Genomic DNA, 27,878 nt, shown 5'->3' on the forward strand with positions numbered 1-27,878 from the left:
CCATCGTCTGACTCAGGGTCCTTCCTGGTGGCGTGCGCATCTCTCAGCCAAGATGGATCCCAGTGCAAAGGATTCTGGGAGGCTGGTCATCTCTGCCCTCTTTTGGCTCCTCCCAATGCTGGTTTTCACCAGCAGCACCATGTTCTTTTTCAGGACCTCCTGTTGTGAGACACCTCAGGCAAGAGGCTATCATCGTGCCTGGCCAAGGCGAGTGGTTTTGGTTAATGGTTCCCTAACAACTCGAGAGCCCACTCTCGGGCCCTGGAAGGGGTCTCCCTTCCTGCAACAGCTGGCGACTCTGGTGGAATCTCTTCTTTACCACGACTGACATCCTGACTGCTCAGGCACCAGCTCACCTACCGACGGACCAGACACAGAGGCCACCACTGGGACCCTCTTGTCTCTGATCTCCTCCTGACGCAGATGACTGGCCAGAGTGCCCCGCCCAGGTAAGGAACAAGAGACGTCGCTGACGTCTTTGCCCTTCCCTCTCCCCTCCCTCTTCTCAACCCCTCCTATCCCACCCTCCTGTCTTCTGGATGCAGGAGTCTGGTTGAAGGGCTTCAGTTATCTGAGCGCCAGAGCCTGACCACCTCCGGTGGGCAGAGAACTTGAATTATCTGGTATCTGGTTTCTGGTAGGGCCGAGTTCCTGTCCTCCCTTCCTGGAAGCCCGGAGAAAAGTCCCGTAACGGCTGGGCGTCTGCAGGTGGCAGGAGATGTCCGTTAGGCCACCCCTTTTGTCCCCCCACCCTCCTTCCCCTCTTCTTTCAAACTGCCCTCCTTTCCTCCCTTTGAAATCTCTGAAGACCTGAGATATTTCCATTTACTCCGTTCGTCAGTACTTGGATCTGAAGTTCTCTGTCTCTGTAGGAGGTTTTCTGAGAGACTGCAACCTTGTATTTAAGGGAGTGTCTGATTAGGACAGCCGTGCCTGTGTGTGTTTCATACTCTGTGTTCTGTGTTGTGATTTGTGATGGCCATTCTGCCTTATGAAATGGGAAATTCTGGTTCTGTTCCACTGCAGAGCCGTCTTGGGAGAATTCTGTCTGACTGGAAAGATTTTAGCTATGAGCCTATGACTAAGAAAAAGATGATATTCTATTATAACACTGGGTGGCCAGAATATTCTTTAGACTCCAGAGAAAACTGGTTTAGGTGAAACTCTTGAAAATTCCAAACTGGTTCTTTTTGCATATACAGTTAGAAAAGGGAAGCTTGATAAAACGTCTTTTCAGAATTCTGACCCTGAGGGAACAACTCCTTCTGAGAGAACTTGCTTTTCTCGCCCTGTGCCGTGAGACCAGGGCTCTCAGGATCCCTTATCTGATCTAGATCATCTCTAATTCCTGAGATTGAGGGGAAAAAAAACAATGTGGAAGGAAAGCTTTCTAAATTTTACTTATTCCAACCATTATTTATAAACTAGTGAGTTTTATAATACCTGATTCATAACTAAGTTTAGAAAATGAAGCTTTGAGATCTCTGGTTGTGTTTGTCTATATATCTGTGTGCGTTATATATATGTCCTTACCTTTGGATATTATTACCAAAACTAATTTTTTAATGAGCTCTATTTAATTGGCTTAAGGGAAATTTAGCACTTATATAAATTTTCAAAAATACAGAAGGTAACTGGCCAGAATTAATTTCAGGTTCATGTAAACTGGAAAATATTCAGTATTAAATTAATGGCTGGTATTAAACTTAGTTTGTTAATTTAAATACACATGTCTTTGTCATCAACATTAAGTATAATACCTTTATTGTACCTAGGTTTAATAGAAGTCAAATAAGATCTTATTATATCTGTTGTAAATTTGTCAGCAAGGAACATAACTTGGTGTGATGAAATTTTTTAAGTGAACTAAAATACAAGTGAGATCAGAGCTTTTGGGTGAACTTTTTAGGAATAATTATATTTTAGGAATGTCTACGTGAGAATAATCTCTCCAGATACTTGGAAATATACTTGAAATTTAGAGTTGTTCTAAATTAAGTGATGGAAGTTACTGAATAGCTAGGTGGTTCCCAAATAAAATAAGATACTGAGACATCAGTTACTAAACAGAGAAACTAAATGTATTTAGGACTATTAATGAACATGTTTGGTGCCACCCTGAGATGTTCTCTATAAGAAAGCAAATGTTTTTAGAAATTTTCACTAGTATTTATGTTTACCAATCTACAGAATGCTAATGTAAAAGTTCATAACTGCTGGGACTTCCCTGGTGGTGCAATGGTTAGGATGCCACGCTCCCAATGCAGGAGGTCCGGGTTCGATCCCTGATCAGGGAACTAGATCCCACACGCATGCTACAACTAAGAGTTCACATGCCACAACTAAGGAGCCCGCCTGCTACAACTAAGACCCAGTGCAACCAAAAAAAAAAAAAGGTTCATAATTGCTTACCTCTTAGTTTTCACTAGAAATTAAGGTTTTTAAGAGTTGAGGGCTCTAATTTAAACACGTAATTAAAGCTAATAGAAATAATAAAGGAAGCATTTCAGTGTACAGCAGGAAAGTAGGATGTGTGTTTGCAGTGAAGAAGGTATGAGAATGGAATTGCATTTTATGAAAGGAAAAGAAAGTGAGTCTGTCTTAGAGCTGGTTGTGTCTCAATGGAGAAGAGAATGGGGGGCAGACTAATATGGATACAGACAGTGACGGAGGGTTTGTGGATGGTCAGGATTGGCTAGGTGTAGAGTACAGTTAATTAAGTGAATTTTGTTATTAAAAGCAGGCTGGTACAAGACTGGATCTGGTTTTCTCTCTTTAGTAAGAGGACAAAGTTTCCTTGGAATGCTGCTTTTGATAACAGATTGTGTGAGTTTCCGTGCCTTTAAGTGATCTGTATTTGCTTTTGAGATCTCTTGTAACTTTGGGTAAGAAATAAGCATTATCTCACGATGACCTATGATCTTATTTGACCAAGTGTTTTGAGACCTTTTGACAAACTTCCCAAATACCAAATTTTAATTAAAGTTCTTTTGACCTCCAGCTAACTTGGGGACACTTTCGAGGGTCTCTGAGGCATTTCAGAGAGAAATATTTAACTAGTAGTATCTGGTATGTTAAATTACATGGAGAGCATTATCACACTAGGGATAAACCTACTTAGAATATACTGTATGGATAAAGAGTCTTAATATACACATTCTAGAAATTATATAAAGTTTCTGAAATTTGGATATGTCCTGGTATTGTTATAATATTAGTTATCTTAAAATGTTGTATGTGACAGAAACTTGGTTAAGCTTCTTTGTTAACCTTGCCTTTTTAAGACTTTTTGTCGTTCACAGGCAGTTAAGCTGATGCTTTGCAAAACTGCTTCATCTTCAAGAAGATTCACAGAAAGGGCTTTAGACAAGTACAGGTTTCTGATAACTTTTAAATCATACTACTAAACTAGGTAAGACTTTTTTTTTTTTTGAGTAGCTATTTTATTTATGTCTTTTATTTATTTATTTGTTTATTTATTTATTTATTTATTTTATTTTATTTTTGGCTGCACTGCGAGGCATGCGGGATCTTAGTTCCCCGACCAGGGATGGAACCCTTGGCGTCTGAACCACTGGACCGCAGGGGAAATCCCAGGTAAGATATTTTTAACAGTCTAATGGAAACTGTTAACAAAAAGGATTGGTTACATAGGATTGAGTAAACTGATGAACGTGGTTATAATTTTTATGGTTTCTGTCTGAAACATTACTAGCTTTTAATCTGTGTTTTCCAGATATAAAGAAACCCCCTCAAACTAATTATGACTTGTAGCAATTTGGTAAATTGTACCTTTGTAAGCAGAATTGAAACACTTCTCTTTTCTTTCTACCTGATCCCTCCAGAGATTGCAAACTCTTAGGTTCCCAGCAGCTGTATAAGATAAATTAGTAAAGCCACCTCCTAACAGGTGCAGGAATCTCAAGTTATTTTGCGGACCTCAAAAAGGGAGGGATTCACCTAAATCTATAAGGCAAAATCTGTGAAAGGCCCTTGGCGTGGCTTTCCTGGCCTTGGGAGGCCTTTTATCAAACTTAATTTGCAGACAAATTAATCTTGATTTGGAGATATCTGATAAAAATGAGGGTAATTTTAGGGAGAAAGAGACATTTCAGTGGATATCAAATTCTAATTCTGTTTATTGAGGTCTGTATTCACTAAGACTCACTTCTCAGATAGTTCCTTGCTGTGATGCTATATTGTTGCAAAGTTTAATTGAATGATTAAAAGGACACTCTAAATTTGTTTCTGAAGCTTAACTCAGTAATCTATCTTTGGATTAAGATCAGACGCTCCATGATCTGCAAGCAGAAGGTTAACACCAGGCTATGGTCATTTAAATTTAGAGGCTCCCTTATGTTGGGGAAATTAAACTGTACTAGGGATAACCAACCTAGTTACACTAGGAAATTGGGCTGGGTGCCTTGTGGACAGTGCCAATATATAATGTCCCTTCAAGATAAGAACTGGTACACAACAGACTAAGTCAGATGAACTGGGATATACTGGGCTGCACCTAATGGAAGTTCTTGACTTACATTTTTACATATGACCTTACTAATACTGCTAGCTATATTATTTTTTATATTGCCTGTTTTACAAAATTGTTGTTTCTTGCATTACCAAATGTGTGACTGAGCCTCTGATAAAATGATGATATATAGTTACATATGAGGACCAATGATTGTTGTAGTGTAACTCTAGATATGGCAAGAAGCATATCAGCATCGTCCCTCCTAGATTTAATCTAACTAGAAAGTATTTTACCAAAAACTACCTCCCTCATTCAAATAACATTTTCTACACGAGTATCAGACCAAAAAGGCCTAATCAAACTATATTTTCTCTCATTCCTCTTTACCCTCACCCTAAGCATAGTTCTCTTTAATTACCATGAGTAACCTCTATAATAACTACAACACCAATAGGCAATGACCAACCAGTGATTTACTAATCAAGCACCATAACTATACAATGCCACAATTCCTAAAGCCTCTTCACTAAAAATCCAGAATCCCCTGTATTATAAGCCACTCAGTCCTCTAGCCTGTTAAACTTGAAATACAATCTCCACTTCCTCATCTTTTAAAACATAAAATACCATTGAAAATTATATTATCAACCCTGAAAGACATATACCTAAAACAGTCTTCTTAGACACTCAAACCTCAGAATACTGCTCAGTAGCTATAGCTGTCGTATAACCAAACACTACCAACATCCCCCCTAAATAAATCAAAAATACTATTAAACCCAAAAATAAGCCACCAAAATTCAACACAATCCCACAACCAACACGCACAATCAACCCAAGTCCACCGTAAATAGGCAAAGGTTTTGAAGAAAACCCCACCAAACTAATTACAAAAATAGTACTTAAAATAAATACAGTGTATGTTATCATTATTCTTACATGGCCAATGACGTGAAAAATCATCATTGTTATTCAACTATAAGAACACTAATGACCAACATCCGAAAATCACACCCATTAATAAAAATTATTAACAGTGCATTTATTGATCTTCCAGCCCCATCAAACATTTCATCATGATGAGATCTCGGTTCCATTTGTTTAGTATTACAAATCTTAACAGGCTTATTCCTAGCAAGACATTACACATCAGACATAATAACGCTTTCTCATCAGTAACACATACCTGCCGCGATGTAAACCATGGGTGAGTTATCCGATACCTACATGCAAATGGAGCATCCGTATTTTTTATTTGCCTATTTATTCACATAGGACGAGGCTTCTATTATGGATCCTATACTTTTTTAGAAACATGAAACACTGGAATCACCTTATTATTTACGGTCATAGCCACAGTATTTATAGGCTATGTCTTACCTTGAGAACAAATATTCTGAGGGGCAAGTTATTACTCATCTCCTCTCAGCAATTCCATATATCGGCACAAGCCTTGTCAAATGAATCTGAGGTGGCTTTTCAGTAGATAAAGCAACTCTTACACGCTTCTTTGCTTTCCATTTTATTCTCCCATTCATGATTGCAGCACTAACAAACAGCTGTCCCCTTACTATTCCTTCACGAAACAGGATCTAATAGCCCCACAGGAATTTCATCTGACATAACAAAATTCCATTTCACCCCTACGATACAATCCAAGACATCTAGGTGCCTCATTACTACTTCTAGTACTAATAATGTTAGTGGTATTGTCACCCGATTTATTAAGAGACCCTGATAACTACACCCCAGCAAACCCTCTCAAAACACCACCCATATCAAGCCAGACTGGTACCTCCTATTTGCATATGCAGTCCTGCGATCAATCCCCAATAAACTAGGAGGAGTACTGGCCCTAATCTTTTCAGTCTTAATTCTAGCCCGCATCCCAATGCTCCATCCATCCAGACGACGAAGCATAACACTTTGACCTCTAAAGCATAATATTTCGCTCTCTCAGCCAACACCTATTGTGAGTACTAGTAGCAGACCTATTAACACTAACATGAATTGGAGGACAACCCGTGGAATACCCCTTCATTACTATTGGACAACTAGCATCTATTTTATATTTCCTTTTAAATTTGGGTACTAATGTCAGTAACTAGCATCACTGCAAATAATCTCCTGAAATGAAGAGTGTTTGTAGTATATCTATTACCCTGGTCTTGTAAACCAGAAAAGGAGAATAACATTCTCTCCCTAAGACTCAAGGAGGAGGCTCCAGATCCACCATCAGCTCCCAAAGCTGAAATGCCACTTAAACCATTCCCTGCAACTTCGTTACGGGACGTTTACAAGATTAAGTACCATGTCAGTATTAAAATAACCTCTTTTTACTATAAACTACTATGTGCTTCATGCATATATGCACGACCACATTACTAGGTACCTAATACCTATCGTACATAATGCATTATATGTATAATGTTCATTATTTACGCCACGCTTACAAGCATGTACATTATCTTACTGACAGTACACAGCACATTAAGTCAAATCAATTCTAGTCAACGTGTGTACCATATCCAGTAGATCACAAGTGTAACCAGCAGGCTGTGTGAAACCATCAACCCACTTGGGGTGTCCCTCTTCTCGCTCCAGGCCCATAACTTGTGGCGGTTTCTACTAATGAACTTTATCAGACAAGTGGTTCTCACTTCAGGGCCATCTCACCTGAAAGAGCCCACTCCTTCCTCGTGAATAAGACATCTCGTCGGACCAACGACTACTCAGCCCATGCTTACACATAACTGTGATTTCACGCATTTGCTAATTTTTAATTTTTAAAGGGATGCTGTGACTCAGCTATGGCCATCTGAGGCCTTAACACAGTCAAATAAATTGTAGCTGGACTTTAATTGAATATTATTTAATTGAATAACCAATTCAATCAATGGTTACAGGCCATAAGGAAATTACAGACACACATACACACACGTACACGTACGTACACACACACATGCAGTAAACAGATGAATGACCCGTTTAACAAACCCTCTTTACCCCCCACTAAATCCCATGCTCTACATGCCTATAATGCCTTGTCAAACCCCCAAAACAAGGCAAAAACAGATAAATACATGGAACTTAGCTGTCTACTCGATAACCATGAACTGAATGCTCAGAATTAGATAGACCTAGAAAATAAACCCCAGTCATACCACCAATCAACTACTTAGATATTTACCATTTATATAGACCACTTTTATCAAAATTTTAACACTAAATCCGACATAAACCAACCACATACATATTACTTCACTATGTAAAAACAGCTTGTTAGTGTAGCTTAAAATCTAAAGCAAGGCACTGAAAATGCCCAGATGAGTTTACCCAGTCCATAAACACACAGGTGTGGTCCCAGCCTTTCTCTTAATTTGTAATAAAATTCACATGTAAGCATCTGTGCCCCAGTGAGAATGCCCTCCAAATCATTAAGATGAAAAGGAGCAGGCATCAGCACACTAATATGAGTGGCTCATAACGCCCTGCTGAACCACACCCCATGGCAAACAAACAGCAGTGATAAAAATGAAGCCGTAAACCAAAGTTCGACTAAGTTATACTAACTAGGGTTGGTAAATTTTCTGCCAGCCACTGTGGTCATATAATTAACCCCAATTAATAGAAACTTGGTGCAAACTGTGTTAAAGAGTGATATAAAATGAAGTTAAGCTGTAAAAAGCCATAACTAAAATTGACTACGAAGGTGACTTTAGTATTTCCTGACTACAGGACAGCTAAGACCCAAACTGCGATTAGATACCCCACTATGCTTAGCCCTAAACCCAAATAACTACAAGAACAAAATGATTGGCCAGAGTTCTACTAGCAACAGCTTAAAACTCAGAGGACTGGGCTGTGCTTCCCACCCTTCCAGAGGAGCCTGTTTTATAATCGATAAACCCCGATAAACCTCACCAACCCTTGCTAATTCAGTCTATGTTACCACCATCTTCAGCAAACTCTAAAAAAGAATAAAAGTAAGCATAATTATCATACATAAAACGTTAGGTCAAGGTGTAACCTATAGGATGGGAAGAAATGGGCTACATTTTCTATTTCAAGAATATATTTCTCACACATGAATTATGAAAACCAAAGGAGGATTTAGTAGTAAATTAAGAATAGAGTGCTTAATTGAATAAGGCCATGAAGCACGCACACACTGCCCATCACCCTCGTCAAGTATTATAATAATTTCCTATAATCTATTAGCAAATACTAACCATACAAGAGGAGACAAGTCGTGACAAGCACACTGGAAAGTGAGCTTGGATAAATCAAAGCGTAGCTTAAATAAAGTTTACACCTAGATTTCATAATTTATGAATACTCTGAATGAAATCTAGCGCAACACCTCTCCCCATATCTACTAATGTAAGCAGACTAAATAAAACATTCACTCAACATTTAAAGCATAGGGGATAGAAATTTAAAATATCCTCTGGTGTTATACAGTAGGTACTGTAAGGGAATGATGAAAAAAGCACTAAAAGTAACAAAAAGCAAAGTTTACCCCTTGTAACTTTCGCATAATGATTTAACTAGGGAACATCTAACAAAGAACTTAAGTTAAATATGGCGAAACCAGACCAGCTACTTATGAACAGTTTATTAGAACAAACTCATCTATGTAGCAAAATAGAAGATTTATAAGTAGAGGTGACAAGCCTAACTAGCCTGGTGATAGCTGGTTGTCCAGGAAAAGAATTTCAGTTCAACTTTAAAAGTTACCAACATAATTATAAATTTTAATGTATTTTACAATGTTATCTAAATAGGTACAGCTTTTTAGAAATGGATACAATCTTATCTAGAGAGTAAAGACAAACAACACCATAGTTGGCTTAAAAGCAGCCACCAATTAAGAAAGTGTTCAAGCTCAACAGTAACTTTAATACCAATAACAAGCAAATCAACTCCTAGATTTGTACTAGACTAATCTATTGACCGACAGAGGTAATAATGTTATTATGAGCAACAAGAAGTATTTCTCCTTGCATAAGTTTACATCAGTAACTAATAATATGCTGATAATTAACAGTAAATAAATACAACTCAACATTAAGTTATTTATTAAACACTGTTAATCCAACACAGGCAGGCACTCAAGGAAAGATTAAAAGTAAAAAGAACTTGGCAAACGCAAACCCTGTCTGTTTACCAAAAACATCACCTCTAGCATAACTAGTATTAGAGGCACTGCCTGGCCAGTGACAACTGTTAAATGGCCGCAGTATCCTGACCATGCAAAGGTAGCATAATCATTTGTTCTCTAAATAAGGACTTGTACGAATGGCCACACGAGGGTTTTACCGTCTCTTACTTTCAGTCAGTGAAGTTGACCTTACCGTGAAGAGGTGGGAATAACAAAATAAGACGAGAAGGCCCTATGGAGCTTTAATTAATTAAGCAAAAAAAACCTAACTAAACCACCAAGGGATAACAAAATTTTACATGGGGTGACAATTTTGGTTGGGGTGACCTTGGAACACAAAAAAGGCTCTGAGTGATTAAAGTCTAGACTTACCAGTCAAAACATATCATCACTAATTGATCCAAAAAATTGATCAACAAGTTACCCTAGGGATAACAGCTCAATCCTATTCTAGAGTTCATATCAACAATAGGGTTTATGACCTCGATGTTGGATCAGGACACCCCAATGCTGTAACCGCTATTAAAGGTTTGTTTGTTCAGTGATTAAAGTCCTACATGATCTGAGTTCAGACCGGTTTCTATCTACTATATAGTTCTCCCAGTATGAAAGGACAAGAGAAATAAGGCCCACTTTAAAAAGTGCCTTAAAACCAATTAATGATATAATCTTAATTTAATTAATACATATAATATATTACTCAAGACCAGGGTTTGTTAAGGTGGGGCAGAGCCCGGTAATTGCATAAAACTTAAACCTTTATAACCAGAGGTTCAAATCCTCTCCCTTCACAAAATGTTTATAATTAATATCTTAATACTTGTTATCCCCATTCTTCTAGCCGTAGCATTCCTAACACTAATTGAACAAAAAATTTTGGGTTATATGCAACTTCAAAAAGGGCCAAATATCGTAGGACCATGTGGCCTATTACAGCCCATTACTGATGCAGTCTAATTACTCACTAAAGAACCACTACGACCAGCTACATCCTCTATTTCCGTATTTATCATTGCACCAACCCTAGCCCTAACCCTAGCCCTAAACATACGAATTCCCCTACCCACTTATTAATATAAATCTAGGAGTATTATTTATGCTAGCTACATCAAGCCTAGCTGTATACTCCATTTTATGATCCGGATCAGCTTCCAACTCAAAATACGCATTAATTGAAGCCCTAACAAGCAGCAGCACAAACAATTTCATATGAAGTAACACTAGCAATTATTCTTTTATCAGTCCTCTTAAAAAACAGGTCTCTTACCCTCTCAACCTCCATCACAACACAAGAGCATTTATGAAAAATTTTCCCATCATGACCCTTAGCTATAATATGATTTATTTCCACTCGAGCAGAAACTAACCGAGCTCCCTTTGACCTAACAGAAGGAGAATCTGAACCTGTATCAGCCTTCAACATAGAATATGCAGCAGGCCCATCTGTCATATTCTTCTTAGCAGAATACGCCAACATTATCATAATAAACATTTTCTCAACAATCCTATTTCTAAGAGCGTTCCATAACCCCCACATACCAGAACTATACAAAATCAACCTTATCATCAAAACACTATTACTAACAATTTCTTTCCTATGAATTCAAGCATCCTACTCTCGACTCTGATACGATCAACTAATACATTTACTTTGAAAAAACTTCTGACTACTAACACTAGCCATATGCATATGACATGTCTCACTACCTATTATAACATCAGGCATTCCTCCGCAAACATAAGAAATATGTCTGATAAAAGAGTTACTGTGATAGAGTAAGCTATAGAGGTTTAAACGCTCTTATTTCTAGAATCAGAGGAACTGAACCTATGCTTAAGAATTCAAAATTCTTCATGCTACCACATTACATCATAATATATAGTAAGGTCAGTTAAATAAGTTATGGGGCCCATGCCCCGAAAATGTTGGTTTATATCCTTCTCGTACTATTAAACTCCATCATCTTTATCATCATCCTAACAACCATTATCTCAGGGACCATAATTGTAATAACCAGCTCCCACTGACTACTTATTTGAATCGGTTTTGAAATAAATATACTAGCCATTATTCCCATTACAATAAAAAAGTTTACCTCATGAGCTATAGCAGCATCCACTAAATAGTTTCTAACACAGCTACCGAATCCATATTACTTATAATAGCCGTTATCACTAACCTATTATACTCCAGCCAATGAACTATTACAAAAATCTTTAATCCAACAGCATCTATAGTAATAGCAATAGCCCTAACCATAAAACTAGGACTATCTCCATTCCACTTCTGAGTACCTGAAGTTACACAAGGCATCTCATTAACAGCATGCTTAATCTTATTAACATGACAAAAACGTGCACCCTTGTCAGTATGATACCAAATCTCACCATCCGTCAGCCTAAACCTAATATTATCCATATCCATACCATCTATTATAATCGGAGGATGAGGTGAACTAAACCAAACCCAACAATGAAAAACTACAGCTTATTCATCAATTGCTCACATAGGGTGAATAACAGCCATTACATTGTAAAACCCAACTATAACAATCCTAAACCTACTAATATATATCATAATAACACTTCCCACATTCATACTATTCATTTACAGCTCAGTCACCACCACACTACCACACACAAAATAAAATACCCATTATTACAACCCTCATTCTCATCACCCTACTATCAATAGGAGGTCTTCCTCCACTATCAGGATTTATGCCAAAATGAATACTCATTCAAGAAAAACCAAAAGATAACAATATTATTTTACCCACACTAATAGCTATCACAGCGTTACTCAATCTATACTTCTACTTACGACTCACGTATTCTACAGCACTAACTATATTTCCCTCTATAAATAATATAAAAGTAAAATGACAATTTGATTTGACAAAACAACTTTCCTACCAACAGTAACTGTAATATCCACAATACTCTTGTCCCTTACACCAATCCTTTCTTTCAGTATTGGACTAGGAATTTAGGTTACACAGACCAAGAGCCTTCAAAGCACTAAGCAAGTATAAGTTACTTAATTCCTGCTCAATAAGGATTGCAAGACTATATCCTACATCAATTGAATGCAAATCAAACACTTTAATTTAAGCTAAATCCTCACTAGATTGGTGGGATTACATTTCCCACGAAACTCAGTTAACACCTAAATACCCTAGTCAACTGGCTTCAATCTACTTCTCCTGCTGCAAGAAAAAAAAAAAAAAAAAAGCGGAAGAAGCCCCAGCAGAATTGAAGCTGCTTCTCTGAATTTGCAATTCAATATGTAAAATTCACCACAGCACTTGGCAAAAAGAGGACTCAACCCCTGTCTTTAGATTTACAGTCTAATGCTTACTCAGCCATTTTACCTACATTCATAAACAGCTGACTATTCTTAACTAACCATAAAGATATCAGTACCTTATATTTACTGTTTGGTGCTTGGGCTGGAATAGGAGACACTGCCTTAAGCCTGTTAATTCATGCTGAATTAGGCTAACCTAGAACACTGCTAGGAGATGATCAGATTTACAATGAACTTGTAACAGCCCATGCATTTGTAATAATTTTTTTTTATAGTTATGCCTATCACAATTGGAAGCTTCAGAAACTGACTAGTCCCACTAATGCTGGGGCACCCGATATAGCCTTTCCCCATATAAATCATACAAGCTTCTGATTACCTCCACCCTCCTTCCTACTACCACTTGCATCATCAATAGTTGAAGCCAGTGCCGGTACAGGCTGAACTGTATATCCACCCGTAGCTGGAAACCTAGCCCATGCTGGAGCTTCAGTAGACCTTACCATCTTTTCCCTACATCTAGCAGGTGTCTCCTCAATTTTAGGTGCTATTAATTTTATTACTACAATTATTAATATAAAGCCACCCACTATACCCCAACATCAAACACCACTATTTGTAATGATCTGTTTTAATTACAGCTGTATTGCTGCTATTATCATTACCTGTATCAGCAGCCAGGATTACTATGCTATTAACAGACCGAAACCTAAACACAACCTTTTTTGACCCCGCGGGAGGGGGTGATCCAATCTTATATCAACACCTATTCTGATTCTTCGGACAACCTGAAGTCTATATCCTGATTTTACCTAGATTTGGAATAATCTCACATATTGTAAATTATTATTCAGGAGAAAAAAAAAAGCCTTTTGGATATATAGGTAAGTATGAGCCATGATATCAATCGAATTTTTAGGATTCATTGGATGAGCTCACCGTATGTTTACAGTAGGTACAGATGTGGACACACGAGCATATTTTACATCAGCCATTATAATTATTGCTATTTCCGCAGGAGTAAAAGTATTTAGTTGACTAGCAACCCTTCATGGAGGTAATATCGAATGATCTCCCACCACAATACGAGCCCTAGGCTTCATTTTCCTTTTTGCAGTAAGCGAATTAACGGGAATTGTCCTAGCTAACGCATCACTAGACATTGTCCTTCACGATACATATTATGTAGTCGCACACCTCCACTACATATTATCAACGGGAGCAGTATTCACTATTATGGGAGGCTTTGTACGTTGATTCCCACTATTCTCTCAGGTTATACGCTCAACTCAACATGAGCAAAAATTCACTTTGTAATTATATTTGTAGCTGTAAATATAACCTTCTTCCCACAACATTTCCTAGGTCTATCTGGAATACCATGACAATATTCCGGCTACCCAGATGCATACACAACATGAAATACTGTCTCATCCATAGGCTCATTTATTTCACTAACGGCGGTAATATTAATAATTTTCATAATTTGAGAGGCATTAGCATCAAAACGAGAAGTCTCAACAGTAAAGCTAACATATCTCCCGGGAGAATTCGGGAGGGGCAAAAGGAGGAGGAGAAGACCAATCTCCCAGAGTCCTTCTCGCTGGAATCCATCTTGGCTGAGAGACGCACGCACCACCAGGAAGGACCCTGAGTCAGACGATGGGCCAAGCGAGATGACTGGCCAGAGACAACCCAGAAACTAACCCATTACCATAAAACCGGAGCCTGCGAGGCACGTGGCAGAGCGGTTCTCCTGGGTTCCCCCAGGCTCTCTGCCTTGGGGTTCCTTCCCAATAAATTCTTCTGCTTTGTCAGTACGTGTGTCTCATCGGACAGTTCCTTTCCGAGTGTTAGACAAGAGCTTACTCTCCGGCCCTGGAAGGCCCTGCAACACCTGCACCGCCTCCTCCTCAAGGTGCTGCAGTCTCCCTGGCCCAACAAATTCATTCTTCAAGCACACCCAATGCCTAGCCCCGGGGCCTTTACACGTATTCTTCCTGCCTAACAGACCCCCTGCCACCATTCTCCAGTTTAACATCCTAATTATCCCTTAACTGTACTTAAAACTTAGCATGTTTACTTAGTTTCCTTCCATTGTCTCCACTAGAGCGTAAACTCCCTAAGAAAACCTGCCTTATTAGCACTTCTCACCATGTAGCACAGCACATGGTAGATGTGCGAGAAATGCATGCTGAGTGCGTAAGATTTCGAAGCACTACCTCCTGGCCAAACTCAGTACTCTGAGACCCAGCTAGAAACCGCATGGAAAATGCTGAGAAACAGAAGCTGTAGTCCAGCATCAAGTGCCCTTTCTCTGCATTTTCTCTTGGCCCCTTGGGCCCCAGGCAGTGTCCAGGATGAGGCCATCCCTATCCATCCATCAGGAAGGGCAGCACCCAGCCCCTGCAGAGTCACCCCGGGCAGGCCCTGTGTATCGCGTCTGGTCCTCACACCAACCTGCCACACAGGAACGGCATATCCCCATTTTGCAGATGGGAAAACTGAGGCTCAGAGAGCTGAAATAAATGGCATAGCTCAGCTTTGAACCAGCAATCTGGAGCCACAGCCTGGGCTAAGCACCTCAGGAGGGAGGCTGTGCTGCCCACAGAACATCTCTCCCGAAATCATGGATGAGCACGCCCACCTGTGAACTTCCAGAGCCACTCCAGGCCGATCCGGACCTTCCTCAGGGGCTTTTGTGCTGAGTGGAGGGTGATGGGGGCGGTGCACGCCTGCTGGATGTATATCTCCAGGTGGTCTTGGAGGTTCTGGCCAACTCCTGGAACCAGAGGGGGTGGTTAGGAAAACGTCTCCCAAAGGGGCTTAGCCGGCCTCTCAACATCCCCTGGTTTGGAAAACTTTTCCTCCACCCACTTATCTGCCAGGCCAGCTCCTGCTCATTCCCAGGGACACCACTCCCTCACTCCCAGCCATGTCTGGCCCTCTCGGATGCTGCCAAAGCTGCCTGCCCTTGACACTCGCTCCCAGGGCAGCACCTGTAACCATCCAGGTGCCTTCCTGCTAAGCCAGCACCCTCCACCGGGGCAGTGCCCACGCCTCCAGCCGGCACCACCCAGTGAGCTGTCCCAGAATGGCTGACCCTGCACCCTCACCCCTGGCCTGGGGAAGGAGGGAAGCAGGCCTGTCATGCTGTGCAGACCCAGCATGAGCCCATCCAAGCTAAACGGGACACTGGGCGGGTCACTGTCATGGACCAGCACTTTCAAAGACCTCTTAGGATAAAACTTCAAGCTCTGGGAGCTTGAGTTATAAGAGAGGGCAAGAGGGACAGGGACAGGCTCCAAAGGGCATCAGAAACAGTCTATGAAATAAATATTAGGCCTGGGAGAACCATCTGAACATGAACAGCATGTCAGGGTAGCTGGTGTGTCCTGAGGATGGACAACACAAAGGCCCGGACCCCTCTTGCCACACGGCTGCCCTGTTGACCTGCCTGAGCCTGGCCCAGTGGGCTTTACGGGCGGATGCTCCCTGCTAGAGGTGCCTCGCTACTGAGAGGGATGGGATGTCTGGGGAAGGGAGGAAAACGACACAAAAGCTTGGGGTTTCGCTGGGGGTAGGAGTCCAGCGAGGCCTGGGGGACCTTCAGGCTCGCGGGAACAATGTGACAGTTCTGAGGAGCCCTGACTCCTGTCCACTCCCCACTCCATGCTAATAAAGTATAATAACTTGTATTTAACAGGGACACCTCTGGGGCGCAGTGGGGAAGGGAGCTCACCAGGAAGGTGGCACACCACCGGGATGCCCAGTTGCTTGAGGTCATCTGCATTGCCCACGCCCGACAGCATGAGCAGCTGCGGAGAGTTGATAGCACCTCCGCTCAGGATCACCTCCTTGCTGGCGAAAGCCTGGAAGAGGCGAGGGGCCATGCAGCTCACACTTTCCCAGAAAAGCCAGTCAGAACCCCAAGAATACGGCCTTGGCATGACACACCCACATGGTGGGTGGGGATCCTGCCCACAGGCTCCGGAGCAGGGAAGAGGACGCTCAGGGCGCCCCTAGGTGAAAGTAGCCCACACGTGCAGCTGTGGGAGTGTGTGATCATGAATCAAGCGTGGTTCATCCTCTGATGTATTCTGCAACAGCCTGACAGTAACGATGGTCTTAAAAACAGGACTCTAGAGCTTAAATGAGATAAATAGAAGCAGGCACTCAAACAAGCAGTTTAAATAAAGCACATGGTGAGCGACATCTTCACGTGGGATGCAGAACAATCCCCACATGCCCCTAAGTGGAAAACAGCACAGTGCAGAAGTAGGGAGTGTGATCACAGGTACGGTTTTTAAAGCCTCTGATATAAACCTATCAATTTCTGGACAAGTGTGGAAGGCAATAGCAGAAAAAGGTTCATGGGGGCACTCATGCCCGGGCACCACGGGCCCTGTGCAGGTGGCTAGACTGGGGCTTCCTCACCTCTGCCAGGCCACCAACTCTTGGGGACAGTCTTTCAGGCTGTTGCCACCAGCCGCTCACTCCTTATCATCATGTTGATGGAGACACGGACATGACTCCTACCCACCCACACTGACTGAGCATGACCACGGGGTCACTGCCCACTCCCTCCCTGCCATGTGAGCTGCCCATGTGGTGGTCATTCACTCACCCTGTGGCTCTGGCCGTTCTTGATGTACTCCACACCCACTGCACGGGTACCTTCAAACAGCACCCTGCTCACAAATGTCTGGGTCTCAGCCGTGAGGGTGGGGCGGCTCAGTGCCGGATGCAGGTACGCACAGGCCGTGCTCCAGCGCTTGCCTGCAGGACAGAGCAAGGAGATCAGTCACAGCCCCAGCCTGTTCCCTAGGCACCTATCATGGAGGGGGAGGTAGGGAAGGACTGCAGAAAGAGGGAATTCGCCCTTCCCCTGACTGTGCAAGTTCTGCCTTCAAAGGAAGGCTGAGACCAAAATACCCTGTCCAGCTGACATCCACATCTACCCGGGGCCCCTGGATGCAGGTGGGAAAACATCCCTCACCCTTGACAGGACGACAGAGACCAGGAGTGGCTGATAATGAGAGCCCTGGGTCCACCCGGGCCTTGCCTCTGCCCTGCTGCAAGGCCCGTCACTGCTCTGTGCCTCAGTACGCCCATCTGTAAGGCTTTAAAACTTGGGGCTGTGTGGCCGGAGAGCTGCCTCTTCATTCCACACCAACAGGGACCAGAGGATGCCCAAGGGGTCACCATCTCCAAGTCACTTCTCATTGGCTTTGAATGGTATTCTGTGGCCTGTCGCCAGTGTAATCTGTCATATCCCCTCCACCTCAAACCAGTCCCAGTCTGTCCACACTTACTGACCATGACAGGTGGGGGCAGGAGGGTCGGGACTGTGATAGAGCAGCGTTTCGTTTTTAGAGGAGGAACCTGGGAGATGGGGAATCGGAGGCCTCGCGCTACCTTCGTGGATGGTCATATCCATCCAGCCGAAGCCCTCTTGCTGGAAGCCGTTCATGTCCTCGGTGAGGGGGTAGCCGGCCTCCTGCGCCGCCTCCAGGAACGCGCGGTGCAGCGGGTGGCCGCTCTTGCCCCGGGACACCCGCAGGGGGCCGTCGCCGCCGCGGTACCTCCCGGCACCCAGCTCGTGCGCCTGCGCCTTGCGGAAGTAGGGCAGGCAGTGCGCGTAGTCCCAGCCCGCCGCGCCCTCCCGCTGCCAGCGCTCGTAGTCCTCAGCGTGCCCACGGATGTAGACCATGGCATTGAGCGACGACGAGCCGCCCCAGACCCGGCCACGTGGCCAGTACAGCACGCGGCCGTCCAGGCCCGGCTGCGGCTCCGTGTGGTAGCACCAGTTGTACCTGTCATCGCACAGGTTGGCCACGAGGGCTGCGGGCATGTGGATCTTCCACAGGAGCCGCTTGCTCCCCGCAAACACATCCTTGGGCCCGGCCTCCAGCAGCAGCACTCGCTTGTCGGGGTCCTCCGTGAGCCGGCCGGCCAGCACGCAGCCAGCGGAGCCCGCACCCACCACCACGTGGCTGTACTCACCCCCAATCCGGGGGCGCTCGCTGGCCAGAGCACGGATGCCCCGGGGCCAGTGCTGCCCCAGGGCTCCCCATGGGCCCAGGCTCCCTCGCCTCCAGCCTCGAAGGATGCACCACATGCTTCCAGCCCAAGTCCTCTTACTTCCACGGGGCGAATGTGACGATTCACTTTCCCTAAAACAGAAAAAGAGGTTTTGAGAAGTTTAACTCAGCATGCACTGCAGAATCAGCCCAAAGCTAGGGCAGCAAAGGGCCCCTGCAGGCCTGCCAGGTGCCTGCCGGGCGCTGGGTGGGGCAGGCCTGGCTGGCACGTCACTGCCCTGGGGAACCAGGAGGAACGAGCGGAAGCACAAGCAGGAATATCAGTCCTGTGGGACCGACGAGCACACGGCTGGGGGCACTGGAGTGGGGAGGTCCCCAGAAAGGCTTCCCTGTGACGTCTGTGCATGAACCTGGAGGCCGGGCAGGAGTCTACCTGCTGGAAAACAGGGGCTTTCCAGGTTTACCCTCACTCCTCATCTGTTCAAGACAGTAAGACAGTTGCTGAGTCCCTACCACGTGCCAGGCACCATTTCCTCTCTAGCAATACTCAGAAAACAAGGCATCTGCTCTCAAAACTGATGGTCTGGGACTAGGGAGACAGATAAGACTTACATAAATAACCAAAGGAAGGTCAGGGTGAGAGGCTGGAGACTAAAGAGCTCAAAGCCTTTGACCTAAGGGCCCCAGAGGGCATGAGAGGGCTTTTCAGCAGGTGATGGGGTCAGAGCTACAATCTTTTAAGATCACTCTGTTGAGTGCTGGAGTTTTAACAAACACCAATAACTTCTGGAGTATCCTTTCCCAACAATGTTCATTTCCCAACAATGTTCATATTAATCCCAACATGCTCGGTGCACAGAGGTGGAAAAGAGTCAAGATATCCCATCAAGACCTCCACTGACACAGGAACCTCTGAGAAAGCCCCACCCATGAGGCTCAGGCACACAAGGCCCACTGAAGACTGAGGTTGCAACAGGAGAACTGGAAAACCTCAGGAAAAGCCTGATAAATTCCTCGACCCCTTCCACGAGCCTATATCAAGTAACAGCAGCAGCCTATCACTGGAGGCAGACTAAGAGGTGAGAGTGGAGAGAAAGGTTCCACGCCACCCACCCCACCCCATTCCTGCAGGCACAGGAGAAAGAGGCAGCAAGGCCTCCTAAAAGCTAAATCTGAAGCAGGAATTCTGAGAACCTTCCAGCACTCCAGGCCTCGTGCTAGCACAAGGCAGCAGCAGCCCACGGCACAACTCCCAACTGGGTTGACTCAACACTCCACACTAACGACCTGATAGAATGAAACGCATGCCCTTTTCTAGGCATAAACGCTATTTACCTCAGTCCCTACTATCCTGGTACACACAAGGTCACGCATTCAATAAAAAAATTAATAGACACAGAAATAAGAAAAAGAAATGACTCATTATAAAGAGAAAAGTAGTTAACAGAACCAGACCAAGGGGACGCATCCAGACGTTAGAACTATCAAGCAAAGACTTTAAAATAACCAAGTTTAACATCTTAAAAGATTTAGTTGAAAAGGTGGACATGTTGAACAGATAGGCAATTTCAGCAAAAAGTTGGCAACTATTAAAAAAGGCACAAACAGAACTGCTAAAAATTAAAAAAAAAATTTTAATTACCAGAAATGAATAAGTTGACTGGACATAGAAAAGAATAAGTGAAACTGAACATTAGGTTAATAAAAATTATCCAAAGGGAAATAAAAAGAGAAGAAGGAGTGAAAGAGGGAGAGAGAGAGAAAAGAGCAACTGAGAGCATGGGATGATATCAAACTGTCTAAAGTATAGACAACTGGAGTCCCAGAAGTAGGAAAGGGATAAAGGGAAAAAAGAAGAGGGGGAGAGAGGAGAAGCAGAGGGAGAAGGGGAGAGAGGCAGAGAAGGACAGAGAAAGAACAGGGGAGAAAAGCTATCTGAAGAGATAATTGCTAAGACTTTCCCAATATTAATGCAAGACAAAAACACCAGAGATTCAAGAAGCTTAGAGCATCTTCAGCAAGATCAATACAAAGAGAAACACATCTAGGTACATCACAGTCAAATTGCGGAAACCCCAGAAAAAAATCATCAAAGCAGCTGCCCCCCCCCCAAAAAAAACATATGTACAGAGGAATAAATTTAAGAGTGGCTGCAAACTTCTCATCAGAAAACTTACAATACAGGATCGGATCTAGATGGTGGGGGAGTAGGACAGGAAGCTCACCTTCTCCTGCAAATACATCAAAAATACATCTACATGTGGAACGATTCTCACAGAATACCTACTGAACGCTGGCAAAAGACCTCAGGCTTCCAAAAGAGCAAGAAAATCTCCACATCAGTGAGTAGGACAAAAGAAAAAGAGAGAGAGAGAGAGAGAGAAAGGAATTGGGGCAGGACCTGTGCCCCCAGGAGGGAGCTGTGAAAAAGGAAATGTTTCTGCACACTGCTAAGTCCCCTCACTGGTGGCAGGGACTGAGGGCTGAGGCTTGGGCTTCACAGGTCAGACCAGGGAGAGGACTGGGATTGGCTGTGTCAAGGCAGCCTGTGGGGGCCAGGGTGTGCTCACCACAACTGAGGGAGTATGGGAAGAAGCCTGGGCCCGCCAGAGAGGCAAGGCGCTACTGTTGGGTGGCATGAAAGACAGGGGCAGGGCCACCATAGGAGCTTCTTTCTCCATGTAGGGCACCGCCTACTGGAACTCTGAGGGCAGGTGCGAGCCACCGTTGCCACCTTGGACTTCAGAGACGGGCATGGACCGTTGCTGCCACTGAGGGTCCCTTGACTTGGCACCAAACACTGCCCCTGCCTTCCTGGGAGCCCGCGTGGGCCACACACCTGCACACACCTGGCAAGGGGATAACGGCCAGTACACGCTGAGGAAACAGACAGCAAGCATCCAAACCAAAAACAGCCCTGACACCAAAAAAATATTAAACCCACACATGCCACATAGGGACGCTCCCGCATATGAATAGCCCTCCAAGACTACGGTAGATAACTGTTTCTCCTAAACTCACAGAGTAAGAGAAATATAAGCAAAATGAAGAAGCAGAGGAACCACCACCAGTTAAAAGACCAAGAGAATTCCCCTGAAGGAACAAGCAATGAAACAGACCTCTTCAGTCTAACAGACACCAAATTCAAAAAAGAGGTGAACTAACACAATATTGTAAAGCAATTATACTCCAATAAAGATGTTAAAAAAAAGGAGGTGAAAATGAAAATACTGAAGGAATTAAGAAAGGCTATCAGAGAAATGCAGATTACTGTAAAAAAGGAACTAGAAACTATAAGGAGAAGCCAGGAAAAATTAGAAAATTCATTTGCTAAGATGAAAGCTGAGCTGAAGGCAATGAATAGCAGAATGCATAATGCAGAAGAAAGAATAAATGATCTGGAAGACAGAATAATGGAAATTACCCAATCAAAACAGCAGACAGAAAGCCAAATGAAAAAAAAAAAACGAAAGCAATATAAGATAACATAAAGCGTGCCAATCTACACATAATAGGGAAGAAGGAGAAGAGAGAGAAAAGGGGATTGAAAATGTATATGAAAAAATTATGGCTGAAAACTTCCCAAACCTAAAGAAGGAAACAGATATCCAGGTACAGGAAGCACAGAGGGTCCCAAACAAGATGAACCCAAACAGACCTACACCAAGACATATGATAATAAAAATGGCAAAAGTTAAAGATAACGAGAGGATTCTAAAGGCAGCAAAAGAAAAACAAAGAGTTAATTACAAGGGAAACCCCATAAGGCTATCAGCTGATTTCTCTACAGAAACAACTGCAGGCCAGAAGGGAGTAGCAAAATATTTTTAAAGCCTTAAAAGAGAAAAATCTGCAATCTAGAATACTCTAACCAGCAAGAATATCATTTAGAATAGGAGAAAAATTAAAGAATTTTTCAGACAAGCAAAAACTAAAAGAATACAGCAATACTAAACCTAACCTAAAAGAAATATTGAAAGGTCTTCTTTAGATAGAAAAGAAGCAAGAAGATATAAAAAGAAGGAAATCAAAATTGGAAAGTAAATCACTTAAAGTAGCCAGTATACAGATCAAAAAGAAAAAAACAAAAACGAAAACCTATTTGTGAAAGCGATGATAAACAAAAGAACAGCAAAAGGATAAACATGAAAATGTAAAAAAGAACATCAAAATCATAAAATGTGGGGAAGGAGAGTAAGAAAATGCAGTTGTTTTTTTTTTCAAGAATGTGTTTGAACCTATAAGACTATAAGTCTAAAGCAAGAAGATACAGGAAGGGGTTAAAATACTTGAAAAACAGGGCAACCACAAATCAAAAACATACAATAGATTCACAAAAAACAAAAAGAAGAGAACACAAGTATAAAATAAAAGGCAATCATCAAACCACAAAAAGAAAAAGGAACAAAAAAGAAACATAGAGTCAACTGGAAAACAAGACTTGAAATGGCAATAAATACATACATATCAATAATTACCTTAAATGTCAATGGACTGAACCCTCCAATCAGAAGACGTAGAGTGGCAGACTGGATTAAAAAAAAAAGAGCCTACAATATGCTGCCTACAAGAGACCCACCTTACGGCAAAGGACACACATAGATTCAAAGTGAAGGGATGGAAACGGAAATGACAAGAAAGCGAGAGTTGCAATACTCATATCAGACAGAATAGATTTTAAAACAAAGGCCACAGAGAAAGATAAAGAAGGACACTATATAATGGTAAAAGGATCAATACAAGAAGAGGATTTTACACTCGTCAACATATATGCACCCAATATAGGAGCACCCAAATACTAACAGACATAAAGGGAGAAACTGATGGGAATGAAATAAGAGACTTTAACACCCCACTCACATCAGTGGACAGATCTCCTAGACAGAAAATCAATAAGGCAACAGAGATCCTAAATGATACAACAGAACAGATTTAATTGATATTTTCAGGATATCACATCAAAGAAAACCCCACATATTTTGCAAGTGCACATGGGACAGTCTCTAGGATTGACCACATACTAGGGCACAAAACTAATCTCAGCAAATTAAAGAGTATAGAAATTATTTCAAGCATCTTCTCTGACCACAACGGCATGAAACTAGAAATCAACCACAGGAAAAGAAATGAGAAAAAAATAATTTCATGGAGACCAAACACCATGCTACTAAAAAACCAATGGGTCAACAAGGAAATCAAAAAGGAAATTTAAAAGTACCTTGAGACAAACGACAATGAAAAGACAATCATACAAAATTTATGGGATGCGGCAAAAGCAGTTCTTAGAGGGAAGTTCATAGTGATACAGGCCTTCCTTAAAAAATAAGAAAAATCTCAAATAAACAACCTAACATACCACCTAAAAGAATCAGAAAAAGAAGAACAAACGAAACCTAAAGTCAGCAAAAGGAAGGAAATAATAAAGATGCAGAAGGAAATAAATAAAATAGAGATTAAAAAAATAGAAAAAAAATCAATAAAGTCAAGAGCTGGTTCTTTGAAAGGGTAAACAAAATTGACAAACCTCTGGTCAGGCTCACCAGAAGAAAAGAGAGTGAACCCAAATAAAATAAGAAATAAAAAAGGAGAAATCTCAACTGATACTGCAGAAATACAAGAAAGAAAAAAAAAACAAACAAACATAAGAGAGGGAATTCCCTGGCAGTCCAGTGATTAGGACTTCACACTTTCACTGCTCTGGGCCCAAGTTTGATCCCTGGTTGGGGAATTAAGATCCTGCAAGATGCATGGTGTGGCCAAAAAACAATTTTTTTAATTAAAAAAAAAAACCGTAAGAGAATACTATGAACAATTATATGACAACATATTTGACAACCAAGAAGAAATGGACAACTTTCTAGAAATATACAGCCCACCAAAATTAAATCAAGAAGAAATAGTTAATTTGAACAGACTGATCACTAGAAATGAAATAGAATCTGTAAAAACAAACAAACAAAAAACAAAACAAAACAACCCCCTATGAACAAAAGTCCAGGCCCAGATGGCTTCACAGGCAAATTCTACCTAACATACAAAGTAGAACTTATAGTGATCCTTCTCACTCTTCCAAAAGATTCAACAGCAGGGTACACTCCCAAAGACATTCTATTAAGCCACCATCACCCTGATACCAAGACCAGACAATGATACCACCAAAAAAGAAAATTACAGATCAATATCTTTGATGAATATAGATGCAAAAATCCTCAACAAAATATTAGCAAACCAAATCCAACAACACACAAAAAAGGTCATACACCACAATGAAGTGGGATTCATCCCAAGTTCAAAAGGGTGGTTCAACATATGCAAATCAATCAATGTAATACACCACATAAACAAAAGAAAATTCAAAAACCACATGACCATCTCAATAAATGCAGAAAAGCATTTGACAAAATTCAACATCCAGTCATGATAAAAACTGTTACCAAAGTAGGTACAGAGAGAACATATTTCAACATAATAAAAGCCATTTCTGACAAACCCACAGCCAATATAATACTCAATGGTGAAAAGCTGAAACCCTTCCTGCTAAAATCTGGAACAAGACAAGGATGCCCACTCTCACCACTTCTATTCAACATAGTATTGGAAGTCCTAGCCACAGCAATCAGAAAAGAAAAAAGTAAATAAAACGTATTCAGATTGGAGAGGAAGAGGTAAAACTGACACTATATGCAGACGACATGATACTAGATATAGAAAACCCTAAGAACTTCAACAAAAACTACTAGATCTAATAAATGAATTCAGCAAAGTAGCAGGATACAAGATTAACATTCAGAAATTGTTTGCATTTTTTTAAACAGCAGATCCTTGTTGGTTGTCTATTTTAAATATAGCAGTGTGTAAATGTCAATCCCACACTCCCAAACTATCCCTCCCCTCCCCACATTTCTTTACACTAACAATGAAATATCAGAAAGGGAATGTAAAAAAAAAAAAACTTTTAGGACCTAGAAGAACTAAAGAGCAAACAAACAATGATGAACAACACAATAAATGAAATTTAAAATTCTCTAGAAGGAATCAATAGCAGAATAACTGAGCCAAAGAATGTTTAACTGACCTGGAAGATAAAATAGCGGAAATAATTACCACAGAGGAGAATAAAGAAAAAAGAATGAAAAGAATTGAGGACAGTCTCAGAGACGTCTGGGACAATATTACATGCACCAACATTCAAATAATAGGGGTCCCAGAAGAAGAGAAAAAGAAAGGGACTGAGAAAATATTTGAAGAGATTGTAACTGAAAACTTCCCTAATATGGGTAAGGAAATAGTCAATCAAGTCCAGGAAGTGCAGAGAGTCCCATACAGGATAAATTCAAAGAGAAACGTGCCAAGACAAATATTAATCAAACTATCAAAAATTAAACACACAAAAAAATAGTAAAATCAGGAAGGGAAAAACAACAAATAACATACAAGGGAATCCCCATAAGGTTACCAGCTGATCTTTCAGCAGAAACTCTGCAAGCCAGAAGGGAGTGGCAGGAAAATTTTAAAGTGATGAAAGGGAAAAAGCTAAAATCAATATTACTCTACACAGCAAGGATCTCATTCAGAATAGACAGAGAAATTAAAACCTTTACAGACAAGCAAAAACTAAGAGAAATCAGCACCACCAAAGCAGCTTTACAACAAATGCTAAAGGAAATTCTCTAGGCAGGAAACAGAAGAGAAGGAAAAGACCTACAATAACAAACCCCAAACAATTAACAAAATGGTAATAGGAACATACATATTGATAACTACCTTAAAGGTAAATGGACTAAATGCTCCAACCAAAAGACATAGACTGGCTGAATGGATACAAAAATGAGACCCATATATATGCTGTCTACAAGAAAACCACTTCAAACCTAGGGACACATACACACTGAAAGTGAGGGGATGGAAAAAGATATTCCATGCAAATGGAAATCAAAAGAAAGCTGGAGTAGCAATTCACATATCAGACAAAATAGACTTTAAAATAAAGACTATTACAAGAGAAAAAGAACGACACTACATAATGATCAATGGATCAATCCAAGAAGATATAACAATTGTAAAAATTTATGCACCCAACATAGGAGCACCTCAATACATTAGGCAAATGCTAACAGCCATGAAAGGGGAAATCGACAGTAACACAATCATAGTAGGAGACTTTAACACCCCACTGTCACCAATGGACAGATCATTCAAAAGGAAAATAAATAAGGAAACAGAGGCTTTAAATGATACATTAAAAAAGATGCACTTAATTGATATTTATAGGACATTCCATCCAAAAAACAGCAGATTACACATTTTTCTCAAGTGCTCATGGAACATTCTCCAGGATAGATCATATCTTGGGTCACAAAGCAAGCCTTGGTATATTTAAGAAAACTGAAATGGTATCAGGTATCTTTTCCTACCACAACGCTATGAGACTAGATAGCAATTACAGGAAAAAAATCTGTAAAAAATACAAACACATGGAAACTAAACCATACACTACTATATAACCAAGAGATAGTTGAAGAAATCAAAGAGGAAATCAAAAAACAGCTAGAAACAAATGACAATGAAAACATGATGACCCAAAACCTATGGGATGCACCAAAAGCAGTTCTAAGAGGGAAGTTTACAGCAATACAAATCTACCTCAGGAAACAAGAAACATCTGAAATAAAAAACCTAACCTTACACCTAGAGCAATTAGAGAAAGAAGAACAAAAAAACCCTAAAGTTAGAAGAAGGAAAGAAATCATAACGATCAGAGCAGAAATAAATGAAAAACAAATGAAGGAAACAATAGCAAAGATCAATAAAAGTAAAAGCTGGTTCTTTGAGGAAGATAAACAAAATTGATAAACCATTAGCCAGACTCATAAAGAAAAAAAAGGA

The 27,878-nt window shown here is 41.4% G+C and overlaps 1 protein-coding gene and 1 long non-coding RNA gene across 4 annotated transcripts in view; one reads left to right on the plus strand and one right to left on the minus strand.

Moving 5' to 3' along the window:
• Positions 1–27,878, minus strand: part of CHDH (choline dehydrogenase) — a 62,489-nt gene that overhangs the window by 2,618 nt on the left and 31,993 nt on the right. For all 3 annotated transcript variants that reach the window (XM_060022697.1, XM_060022696.1, XM_060022698.1), the window contains exons 2-5: positions 18,367–19,124; positions 17,576–17,727; positions 16,691–16,820; positions 15,596–15,730 (exon numbers count right to left, since the gene is read on the minus strand). In XM_060022697.1, the coding sequence (XP_059878680.1) occupies positions 15,596–15,730; positions 16,691–16,820; positions 17,576–17,727; positions 18,367–19,069 (1,120 nt within the window). In that variant the 5' untranslated portion in view covers positions 19,070–19,124. The remainder of the gene's footprint in view (positions 1–15,595; positions 15,731–16,690; positions 16,821–17,575; positions 17,728–18,366; positions 19,125–27,878) is intronic.
• Positions 222–15,577, plus strand: LOC132432387 (uncharacterized). Its single transcript, XR_009520887.1, has 3 exons — positions 222–449; positions 3,303–3,597; positions 14,314–15,577. It is a non-coding gene; the product is annotated as an uncharacterized lncRNA (long non-coding RNA).

This window comes from Delphinus delphis, chromosome 10 (assembly GCF_949987515.2).
Source record: "Delphinus delphis chromosome 10, mDelDel1.2, whole genome shotgun sequence".
NCBI lineage: Eukaryota > Metazoa > Chordata > Mammalia > Artiodactyla > Delphinidae > Delphinus > Delphinus delphis.